This window comes from Macaca nemestrina, chromosome Y, assembly GCF_043159975.1.
Source record: "Macaca nemestrina isolate mMacNem1 chromosome Y, mMacNem.hap1, whole genome shotgun sequence".
Classification (NCBI taxonomy): Eukaryota; Metazoa; Chordata; class Mammalia; order Primates; family Cercopithecidae; genus Macaca; species Macaca nemestrina.
This window is the reverse complement of record NC_092146.1, coordinates 11,645,914-11,658,588: the sequence shown is the minus strand read 5'-3', so window position 1 is coordinate 11,658,588 and position 12,675 is coordinate 11,645,914. Positions and strand designations below refer to the sequence as shown.

General features: G+C 34.1%; 1 protein-coding gene across 4 annotated transcripts in view; it reads right to left on the bottom strand.

Moving 5' to 3' along the window:
- Nucleotides 1-12,675, bottom strand: part of LOC139360914 (deleted in azoospermia protein 4-like) — a 60,223-nt gene that overhangs the window by 20,784 nt on the left and 26,764 nt on the right. For 2 of the 4 annotated variants that reach the window (XM_071089384.1, XM_071089385.1), the window contains exons 19-27: nucleotides 11,388-11,459; nucleotides 10,603-10,653; nucleotides 8,712-8,783; nucleotides 7,933-7,983; nucleotides 6,071-6,148; nucleotides 5,286-5,336; nucleotides 3,401-3,472; nucleotides 2,614-2,664; nucleotides 725-796 (exon numbers count right to left, since the gene is read on the bottom strand). In XM_071089384.1, coding sequence (XP_070945485.1) covers nucleotides 725-796; nucleotides 2,614-2,664; nucleotides 3,401-3,472; nucleotides 5,286-5,336; nucleotides 6,071-6,148; nucleotides 7,933-7,983; nucleotides 8,712-8,783; nucleotides 10,603-10,653; nucleotides 11,388-11,459 — 570 coding nt within the window. The remainder of the gene's footprint in view (nucleotides 1-724; nucleotides 797-2,613; nucleotides 2,665-3,400; nucleotides 3,473-5,285; nucleotides 5,337-6,070; nucleotides 6,149-7,932; nucleotides 7,984-8,711; nucleotides 8,784-10,602; nucleotides 10,654-11,387; nucleotides 11,460-12,675) is intronic. The other 2 variants (XM_071089386.1, XM_071089387.1) reach the window with 1 other exon arrangement.

Here is a 12,675-nt window from a genome sequence, read left to right as displayed (position 1 = left end):
CCAAAATGACACAAATATTCCTATACATTTTCAAAAACACATGAGATACACAATATTGAGATACTTATCATGCCAGATCATTTGTTATCATAATAAAAGGAACACAATAGAAAAAGAAGTACTTTAGGTTTCGAATCCCTGAAGTTCTTGTTGTTATTTCTACATATAATACCTCACATTTTACCTAAATTTTCTGGACATGGCATCATGTAAATCTCAAAGACACTAGTTCTTTCAATTTATTACAATAGATATGGTAATGGGTCATAGATATAGTCATATCTATGAACAGAGACCCAGAGAAATACTATCATGAAGCAGCAAGCTAAAATAAAAATATAATTGGAATTCTGTGATCTAAGAATTGGGTAATAATTTTATTTCACTCTATATCTCTACAAAATTCGTGGAAGTCACTCTGGATGTTTCAGCTTTCTGATGGCAAAGATGAAAAAAAAAATAAATGCCGCAGTACAGAAGTGGACACCAAATCCCCGAAAACTGTTCTACAGAAATTATATTGCTTTGTATATTTATGTCAAAATTCATTGCATTGCTTCAAAATAATACAGAAGTCTTCATTGAAGACCAATTCTAAGCATTTTCTTAAATTTATGTACATTTCACTAGTTTAAAATGACAAAATATTCAGGCAATTTGTATAAACAATTTAAAGGCCTACATAGTATCTGAAAGTAAAAGATTTTAGTCTCTCTTCAATTACCGCATAATAATATACAGGAAAGTGATATCCAGTGATGACCTGACATGGTGAATTTTGGTAAACGGGATATGCCTGAAAATAAATTTCACAGAAAGAATGAATGAATATGGTAAAACATTCTTTTAATTAGAAAGAAGTATCATTCCCCTATAACAAAAATATGAACAATTAAAAAATATTAATTATTTTTCTACACGCAACTATGAAGAATTCTAAATGAATGACTGTTGTTAAGAAGAAAGAAACATTCTCTGTCAATTGCTACCCTTTCTGAGGGGAGGGAGAACAATTGACGTAAGAAGTGACTACTACACCAGGTAAAGTTTACCTTATTCATACAGTGTACCACCTTTGCCCACCCAGAAGTTATTTCTTACACTGGTGATAAGGCTCTATTAAGACAATTTCAGTGTAACTTAAATTAATACATTTGCTATTTCTTTGTCAAAATACTTCTAGACTGTTTTGTATTTGACAATATTATAGGACAATATGAAGTTCTCCTACAGACATTATGGCTTTTTCTGTATTTCATTTGGAAAAACTAAGGGCAGTATATAATCCAAAACTGAAAAGAGACAGTATAATGTCCTTCATGCTTCAATAAATACTTAATGATTGAAAACATATAGGTAGCAGCATACTTGAATACACCTAGATTCATTAATGGCTCACACGGAATGTGGGCAACAAGTAGGGCTTTTTTTCTAGCCATCATTCAGAGGAGGCAACAAAAGCAGAGGTATACCCCTACATTATTCAAGTACATGGAAAATGTCAACAAATGAGACATTGAAGAACTATTTCACTACTATTTTGTTACTTATTTTCCATCAAAGAAAATGTCTTTTAAACTAAGACATGAATAAAATGAACTAAGAAGAAACTAAACGTTATCTACCGCCAGTAAGTGAGAGAGTATGTCAAACCCTTCTTTAAATTTCAAAGTAGCCAGGATGAGAGAAATTAAATGCCAGAAACTCATGGGATTTATAGATACAGTAAAACACATCAGAAATCTACCCATTCCAGAACCACAATATATCCAGAATTCAGTAACCGATATGAGGAGGCATCTGGAAATCATCTCAAGTAAAGAATAGCTAGGTGAACTGTAAACTCAGAGAAGAATAGACTAAGCAGACAAATAAGGACAGCTGCTTTCAAATATTTTTGGAACTAGCTACATGGGTGCAAAGCAGTACAGATGTTTTAGAACTAATACTCTTTTTATTGTTCCTATTCTTATTTAAGAGTAATTAACAACAAAACATTTCTGTTTCTCCAAGAAATTTTTTTTTTACAGCTGGTAAAGTCAGAGGCAGATTCCAGGCAGATACATGCTCATTCTAAAGCCACATTAATATTACCTTTCCTGTATTACATAGTCTATCAACAAGTAACTGAACACTGATCATTATGTGGACCAGCCATTGCTGAAGCACTCAAAAGCCAGAGAGGCAAAAAGGCACTGTTGTTCCCATGGGAGTTTATAACTGGGTTAAAAACAAAGTAACAAAGCATAACACAAAAAATAATGAAGAATTTGTTTTTTCTTTTTTTGAGAAGAGTCTCACTCTGCAACCCAGACTGGAGTGCAGTGGTGCCATCTTGGCTCCCTATAAGCTATGCCTCCTGGGTTCACACCATTCTCTGGTCTCAGCCTTCCGAGTAGCTGGGACTACAGGTGCCCACCACAATGCCCAGCTAAATTTGTGTTCGTATTTTTAGTAGAGACGGGGTTTCACCGTGTTAGCCAGGAAGGTCTTGATCTCCTGACCTTGTGATCTGCCCACCTAAAGAATGATTTAAAAATATTTGTAGGGCATATATGACATGGAAAAAATCAAGAAAGAACAGGGAGTGAATGTTTGGCTCTTTCACTTTACCAGAGGTACTGCATAACTCCTGGGCTCCCCAACAAGCCACTGTGGTGGCATCTTGAAAATAAAGAAAGGAAACCAAAATTATTCAAATATTCCAATACATTTGGAAAAACAGATGATATATACAATATTGAGGTACTTATGCTGGCTCCTTTGTTATTATAATAAAAGGAACAAAATAGACAAAAGAAGTACTTTAGGTTTCAAATCCCCGAAGTTCTTGTTATTATTTCTACACACGATAAGTCACCTTTTGGCCAAATTTTCTGGAGGTGGAAATCTCAAAGATACTAGTTCCTTGAATTTAGTAACGTAGATATGGTAATGGATCATAGACATAGGTATATCTATGGAAAGAGACCCACAGAACTACTATCATGAAGCAGCAAGCTAAAATAAAAATATAATTGGAATTCTGTGATCTAAGAATTGGGTAATACTTTTATTTCACTCTGTATCTCTACAAAATTCATGGAAGTCAGTCTGGATGTTACAGCTCTTTGATGGCAATGATAAAATAAAAAAGTACATGATGCCATAGAGAAGCGGACACCAAATCTCCAAAAACTGCTCTATAGAAATGATATTGCTTCATATATTCTAGTCAAAATTTATTCCATTGCTTCAAAATCATACAGAGGTCTTCATTCTAGACCAATTCTAAGTGTTTTCTTGAATTTTACGTACATTCACTACTTTAAACTGACAAAATATTCAGGCAATTCGTATAAACAATTTAAAGGCCTACATAGTATCACAAAGTAAAACCTTTCGCTCCCTCTTCAATTACCTGATAATTGTATACAGGCAACTGATATCCAGTGATGACCTGACACAGTGAATTTCGGTAAACAGGATATGCCTGAAAATAAATTTCACAGAATGAATGAATGAATATGGTAAAACATTCTTTTAATTAGAAAGAAATATCATTCCCAATATAACAAAAATATGAACAACTTTAAAATATTAATTATTTTTCTACATACCACAATGAAGTGTTCTAAATGAATTACTGTCTTTAAGAAGAAAAGAAATATTCCCTGTCAATTGCTACCCTTTCAGAGGGGAGGGAGAACAAATGACATAAGAGGTGACTACTACACCAGGCGAAGTTTAACTTATACATACTGCCCACTCAGAAGTTATTTCTTATACTGCTGAAAAGGCTCTATTAACACAGATTTCAGTATAAGTTAAATTAATATATTTTCTATTTCTTTGTCAAAATACTTCTGGACTGTTTTGTATTTGACAATATTATAGGGTAATATGAAGTTCTCCTACAGATGTTAGGGCTTTTTCTGGACTTCATTTTGAAAAACTAAGCGCAGTATATAATCCAAAACTGGAAAGTGACAGGATAATGTCTTCTATGTAACAATAAATACTAATGATTGACAACATATAGGTAGCAGCATACATGAATACACCCAGATTCATTAATGGCTCATACATAATGTGAGCAACAAGTAGGGCTTTTTTTCTAGTCATTGTTCACAGAAGGCGAATAAAGCAGAGGTATACCCCTACATTATTCAAGTAAATGGAAAATGTCGACAAGTGAGACACTGAAGAACTATTTCATTACTATTTTGTTACTTATTTTTCATCAAAGCAAATGTCTTTTAAACAAAGACAATAAGTAAAATGAACTAAGATGAAAATAAATGTTATTTATCACCAGTAAGTGACAGAGTATGTCAAATCATTCTTTAAATATCAAAGTGCCAGGATGAGTGAAATTAGATGCCAGAAACTCATAAGATTTATAGATATAGTAAAACACATCAGAAATCCACCCATTTCTGATCCACAATATATCCAGAATTCAGTAACCTACATTAGGAGGCATCTGGAAATCATCTCAAGTAAAGAATAGCTAGGTGAATTGCTGACCTCAGAGAAGAATAAACTAGGCACAAACATAAGGACAGCTGCTTTCAAATATTTTTGGAACTACCTACATGGGGGAAAAGCAGTCCAGATGTATTAGAAGTAGTAACTTTTTTTTTTTGTTCCTATTCTTTATTAAGAGTAACTAATGACAAAACATTTCTGTTTCTCTTCAAGAAATTTCTTTTACGGCTGGTAAAGTCAGAGGCAGATTCCAGGCAGATACATGCTCATTCTAAAGCCACATTAATACTACCTTTCCTGTATTACATAGTCTATCAACAAGTAACTGAACACTGATCATTATGTGGACCAGCCATTGCTGAAGCACCCAAAACCCAGAGAGACAAAAAGGCACTGTTGATCCCATGGGAGTTTATAATTGGGTTAAAAACAAAGTAACAAAACATAATACAGTAATATAATGAAAGATTTTGTTCTTGTTGTTTCTTGAGACAGAGTCTCACTATGTCACCCAGACTGGAGTGCAGTGGTGCCATCTTGGCTCACTGTAAGCTATGCCTCCTGGGTGCAAACCATTCTCTGTCCTCAGCCTCCCAAGTAGCTGGGACTACAGGTGCCCACTACAATGCCCAGCTAAATTTGTGTTCATATTTTTAGTAGAGACAGGGTTTCACCGTGTTAGCCAGGAAGGTCTCGATCTACTGACCTTGCGATCTGCCCACCTAAAGTATGATTTAAAAATATTTGTAAGGCATATAGGACATGGAAAAAATCAAGGAAGAACAGGGAGTGTATGTCTGGCTCATTCACTTTACCAGAGGTACTGCATAACTCCTGGGCTCCCCAACAAGCCACTGTGGTGGCATCTTGAAAATAAAGAAAGGAAACCAAAATTATTCAAATATTCCAATACATTTGCAAAAACAAATGATACACACAACATTGAGGTACTTATGCTGGCTCCTTTGTTATTATAATAAAAGAAACACAATAGACAAAAGAAGTGCTTTAAGTTTCAAATCCCCGAAATTCTTGTTGTTATTTCTACACAGGATAAGTCACCTTTTAGCCAAATTTTCTGGAGGTGGAAATCTCAAAGATACTAGTTCTTTGAATTTATTATGATAGATAGGGTAATGGGTCACAAATATAGTCATATCCATGAAAAGAGAGCCAGAGAACTACTATCATGAAGCAGCAAGCTAAAATAAAAATATAGTTGGAATTCTGTGATCTAAGAATTGGGTAATAATTTTATTTCACTCTGTAGATCTACAAAATTTATGGAAGTCAGTCTGGATGTTTCAGCTCTTTGACGGCAAGAAGAAAAAAAAATACATGCTGCAATACAGAAGCGGACACCAAGTCTCCGAAAACTGTACTACAGAAATGATATTGCCTCAAACATTCCAGTCAAAATTTATTCTATTGCTCCAAAATCATACAGAGGTCTTCATTCTAGACTAATTCTAAGTGTTTTCTTAAATTTTACGTACATTTCATTACTTTAAACTGACAAAATACTCAGGCAATCTGTATAAACAATTTAAAGGCCTACATAGTATCGGAAAGTAAAACACTTTGCTCCCTCTTCAATTACCTGATAATTATATACAGGCAACTGATATCCACTGATGACCTGACATGGTGAATTTCGGTAAGTAGGATATGACTGAAACTAAATTTCACAGAACGAATGAATGAATATGGTAAAACACTCATTTAATTAGAAAGAAATATCATTCCCAATATAACAAAAATATGAACAACTTCAAAATATTAATTATTTTTCTATATATAACAATGAAGAGTTCTAAATGAATGACTGTCTTTAAGAAGAAAGAAACATTCTCTGTCAATTGCTGCCCTTTGGGAGGGGAGAGAGAACAAATGACATAAAAAGTCACTATTACACCCAGCAAAGTTTACCTTATACATACTGCCTACCCAGAAGTTATTTCTTATACTGGTGATAAGGCTCTATTAAGACAGATTTCAATGTACGTTATATTAATACATTTGCTATTTCTTTGTCAAAACACTTCTAGATTGTTTTGTATTTGACAATATTATAGGATAATATGAAGTTCTCCTACAGATGTTATGGCTTTTACTGTGCTTCATTTTGAAAAACTAAGGGCAGTATATAATCCAATATTGGAAAAGAGACAGTATAATGTCTTCTATGTTTCAATAAATACTTAATGATTAAAAACATATAGGTAGCAGCATACTTGAATACACCCAGATTCAGTAATAGCTCACACGGAATGTTAGCAACAAGTACGGCTTTTTTCTAGTCACCGTTCAGAGAAGGCAACAAAAGCAGAGGTATACCCCTACATTATTCAAGTATATGGAAAATGTCAACAAATGAGACACTATTTCACTATATTTTGTTACTTATTTTCCATCAAAGAAAATGTCTTTTAAACTAAGACATTAATAAAATAAACTAAGAAGAAAATAAATGTTATTTACCACCAGTAAGTGATAGAGTATGTCAAATACTTCTTCAAATATCAAAGTAGCCAGGATGAGAGAAATTAGAGGCCAGAAACTCATGGGATTTATAGATACAGTAAAACACATCGGAAATCTACCCATTCCAGAACCACAATACATCCAGAATTCAGCAACCTATATGAGGAGGCATCTGGAAATCATCTCAAGTAAAGAATAGCTAGGTGAATTGCTAACCTCAGAGAAGAATAAACTAGGCACACACATAAGGGACAGCTGCTTTCAAGTATTTTTGGAACTAGCTACATGGGGGCAAAGCGGTACAGATGTATTAGAAGTAATACTTCTTTTTTTGTTCCTATTCTTTTTTAAGAGTAATTAACAACAAAACATTTCTGTTTCTCTTCAAATTTTTTTATGGCTGGTAAAGTCAGAGGCAGATTCCAGGCACCATGCTCATTCTAATGCCACAGTAATACTACATTTCCTGGATTATATAGTCTATCGAAAAGTTACTGAACGCTGATCAGTATGTGGACCAGCCATTGCTTAAGCACCCAAAAGCCAGAGAGAGAAAAAGGCACTGTCGCTCCCATGGAAGATTATAATTGGGTTAAAAACAAAGAAACAAAACATAACACATTAATATAAAGAAGAATTTTTTTTTTTTTTTTTGAGACCAAGTCACCCTCTGTCAACCAGACTGGAGTGCAGACATGCCATCCTGGCTCATTGTAAGCTGTGCCTTCTGGATTCACACGATTCTCCTACCTCAGCCTCCCAAGTAGCTGGGACAACAGATGTCCCCTACAATGCCCAGCTAAATTGTTATTTGTATTTTTAGAAGAGATGGCGTTTCACTGTGCTAGTGAGGAAGGTCTCAATCTCCTGACCTTGTGATCTGCCCATCTAAAAGATTTAAAAACATATGTAGGGCATGTATGATGTGGAAAAAATCAAGAAAGAAAAGGGAGTATATGTTTGGCTCATTCACTTTACCAGAGGTACTGCGTAACTCCTGGGATCCCCAACAGGCCACTGTGGTGGCATCTTGAAAAAACAAGGAGGAAACCAAAATTATTCAAATATTCCTATACATTTTCAAAAACACATGATACACACCATATTGAGGTACTTATCATGCCGGATCCTCAGTTATCACAATAAAAGAAACACAATAGACAAAAGAAGTATTTTAGGTTTCAAATCCCCGAAGTTCTTGTTTTTTCTACATATAATACCTCACCTTTTACTCAAATTTTCTGGAGATGTCATTGTGGAAATCTCAAAGATACTCATTCTTTGAATTTAGTATGATAGATAGGGTAATGGGTCACAAATATAGTCATATCCATGAAAAGAGAGCCAGAGAACTACTATCATGAAGCAGCAAGCTAAAATTAAAATATAATTGGAATTCTGTGATCTAAGAATTGGGAAATAATTTTATTTCACTCTATAAAATTCATGAAAGTCAGTTTGGATGTTTCAGCTCTTTGATGGCAAAGATGAAAAAAAAATACATGCTGCAATACAGAAGCAGACACCAAACCTCCGAAAAATGTTCTACAGAAATGATATTGCTTCATATATTCCTGTCAAAATACATTCCATTGTTTCAAAATAATACAGCTCTTCATTCCAGAGCAATACTAAGTGTTTTCTTAAAATTATGTACATTTCACTAGTTTAAAATGACAAAATATTCAGGAAATCTGTACAAATTAAAGGACTACATAGTATGTGAAAGTAAAAAATTTTGCTCCCTCTTCAGTTACCTGGTAATTATATACAGGCAACTGATATCCAGTGATGACCTGACATGGTGAATTTCGGTAAGTAGGATATGCCTGAAAATAAATTTCACAGAAAGAATGAATGAATACGGTAAAATATTCTTTTAATTAGAAAGAAGTATCATTCCCCTATAACAAAAATATGAACGACTTTAAATATTATTTTTCTATATACGACTAGGAAGATTTCTAAAGGAATGACTGTCTTTAAGAAGAAAGAAACATTCTCTGTCAATTGCTACCCTTTGGGAGGGGTGGGAGAACAAATGACATAAGAAGTCACTATTACACCAGGCAAAGTTTACCTTATTCATAGTGTGTACCTCTGCCCACCCAGAAGTTATTTCTTATACTGGTGATAAGGCTCTATTAAGACAGATTTCAATGTAAGTTAAATTAATACATTTGCTATTCCTTTGTCAAAATACTTCTAGACTGTTTTGTATTTGACAACATTATAGGGTAATAATATGAAGTTCTCTTATAGATGTATGGCTTTTTCAGTACTTCATTTTGAAAAACTAAGGGAAGTATATAATCCCAAACTAGAAAAGTGACAGTATAATATCTTCTATGTTTCAGTAAATACTTAATGATGAAAACATATAGGTAGCAGCATACTTGAATACACCCAGATTCAGTAATGGCTCATACGAAATGTTAGCAACAACAAGGGCTTTTTTTCTAGTCATCATTAAGAGAAGGCGAAAAAAGCAGCGGTATACCCCCACATTATTCAAGTACATGGAAAATGTTAACAAATGAGACAATGAAGAACTATTTCACTACTATTTTGTTACTAATTTTCCATCAAAGAAAATGTCTTTTAAACTAAGACATAAGTAAAACGAACTAAGATGAAAATAAATGTTAGTTATCAACAGTAAGTGATAGAGTATGTCAAATTCTTCTTTAAATATCAAAGTAGACAGGATGAGAGAAATTAGAGGCCAGAAACTCATGGGATTTAAAGAGATAGTAAAACACATTGGAAATCTACCCATTCCAGAACCACAATACATCCAGAATTCAGCAACCTACATTAGGAGGCATCTGGAAATCATCTCAAGTAAAGAATAGCTAGGTGAATTGCTAACCTCAGAGAAGAATAAACTAGGCAGACACAGAAGGACAGCTGCTTTCAAATATTTTTAGAACTAGCTACATGGGGGCAAAGCAGTTCAGATGCATTAGAAGTAACAACTTTTTTTAATTCCTATTGTTTTTTAAGAGTAACTAATGACAAAACATTTCTGTTTCTCTTCAAGAAATTTTTTTATGGTTGGTAAAGTCAGAGGCAGATTCCAGGCAGATACATGCTCATTCTAAAGCCACATTAATATTACTTTTCCTGGATTTTATAGTCTATCAACAAGTAACTGAACACTGATTATTATGTGGACCAGCCACTGCTGAAGCACCCAAAACCCAGAGAGAGAAAAAGGCACTGTTGCTCCCATGAGAGTTTATAATTGGGTTAAAAACAAAGCAAAAAAACATAATACAGTAATATAATGAAGGATTTTTGTTGTTGTTGTTTCTTTTTTTGAGACAGAATCTCACTCTGTCACCCAGACTGGAGTGCAGTGGTGCCATCCTGGCTCACTGTAAGCTGTGCCTCCTGGGTTCACACCATTCTCCGGCCTCAGCCTCCTGAGTAGCTGGGACTACAGGTGCCCACCACAATGCCCAGCTAAATTTGTGTTCATATTTTTAGTAGAGATGGTGTTTCACCCTGTTAGCCAGGAAGGTCTCAATCTCCTGACCTTGTGATCTGCCCACCTAAAAATGATTTAAAATATTTGTAGGGCATATATGACATGGAAAAAATCAAGAAAGAAAAGGGAGTATATGTTTGGCTCTTTCACTTTACCAGAGGTACTGCATAACTCCAAGGCTCCCCAACAGGCCACTGTGGTGGCATCTTGAAAAAACAGAAAGGAAACCAAAATTATTCAAATATTCCAATACATTTGGAAAAACAGATGATATACACAACATTGAGGTACTTATACCGGCTCCTTTGTTATTATAATAAAAGAAACACAATAGACAAAAGAAGAACTTCAGGTTTCGAATCCCCGAAGTGTTTGGTATTATTTCTACATATAATACCTCACCTTTTACCCAAATTTCTGGAGGTGGAAATCTCAAAGATACTAGTTCCTTGAATCTAGTATGATAGATATGCTAATGGATCATAGATATAGTTATATCTATGGAAAGAGACCCACAGAACTACTATCATGAAGCAGCAAGCTAAAATAAAAATATAATTGGAATTCTGTGATCTAAGAATTGGGTAATAATTTTATTTCACTCTGTATCTCTACAAAATTCATGGAAGTCAGACTGGATGTTTCAGCTCTTTAACGGCAAGGATGAAAAAAAAATACATGCTGCAATACAGAAGCGGACACCAAATCTCTGAAAACTGTTCTACAGAAATGATATTGCTTCGTATATTCCAGCCAAAATTTATTCCATTGCTTCAAAATCATACAGAGGTCTTCATTCTAGACCAATTCTAAGTGTTTTCTTAAATTTTACGTACATTTCACTACTTTAAACTGACAAAATACTCAGGCAATCTGTATAAACAATTTAAAGGCCTACATAGTATCGGAAAGTAAAACACTTTGCTCCCTCTTCAATTACCTGATAATTATATACAGGCAACTGATATCCACTGATGACCTGACATGGTGAATTTCGGTAAGTAGGACATGCCTGAAAATAAATTTCACAGAAAGAATGAATGAATACGTTAAAATATTCTTTTAATTAGAAAGAAGTATCATTCCCAATATAACAAAAATATGAACGACTTTAAAATATTCATTATTTTTCTATATACAACAATGAAGAGTTCTAAATGAATGACTGTCTTTAAGAAGAAAGAAACATTCTCTGTCAATTGCTACCCTTTGGGAGGGGAGGGAGAACAAATGACATAAGAAGTCACTATTACACCAGGCAAAGTTTACCTTATACATACTGCCCACCAGAAGTTATTTCTTATACTGGTGATAAGGCTCTATTAAGACAGATTTCAGTGTAAGTTACATTAATACATTTGCTATTTCTTTGTCAAAATACTTCTAGACTGTTTTGTATTTGACAATATTATAGGGTAACACTATTTTGACTGAACCTAGGTGTCCAGGCAAAAATAAACAGGATCTGACAGTATTATAGGGTAACAATATTATAGGTAAGTTCTCCTACAGATGTTAAAGCTTTTTCTATACTTCATTTTGAAAAACTAAGGGCAGTATATAATTCAAAACTGGAAAAGAGACAGTATAATGTCTTCTATGTTTCAATAAATACTTAATGATTGAAAACATATAGGTAGCAGCATATATGAATACACCCAGATTCAGTAATGGCTCACACGGAATGTTAGCAACAACTAGGGCTTTTTTTCTAGTCATCGTTCAGAGAAGGCAACAAAAGCAGAGGTATACCCCTACATTATTCAAGTATATGGAAAATGTCAACAAAAGAGACACTGAAAAACTATTTCACTATATTTTGTTACTTATTTTCCATCAAAGAAAATGTCTTTTAAACTAAGACATAAATAACATGAACTAAGAAGAAAATAAATGTTATTTACCAACAGTAAGTGATAGAGTATGTCAAATCCTTCTTTAAATATCAAAGTAGCCAGGATGAGAGAAATTAGATGCCAGAAACTCATGGGATTTATAGATACAGTAAAACACATTGGAAATCTACCCATTCCAGAACCACAATACATCCAGAATTCAGCAACCTATATGAGGAGGCATCTGGAAATCATCTCAAGTAAAGAACAGCTAGGTGAATTGCTAACCTCAGAGAGGAATAAACTAGGCAGACACAGAAGGACAGCTGCTTTCAAATATTTTTGGAACTAGCTACATGGGGGCAAAGCAGTTCAGATGCATTAGAAGTAACA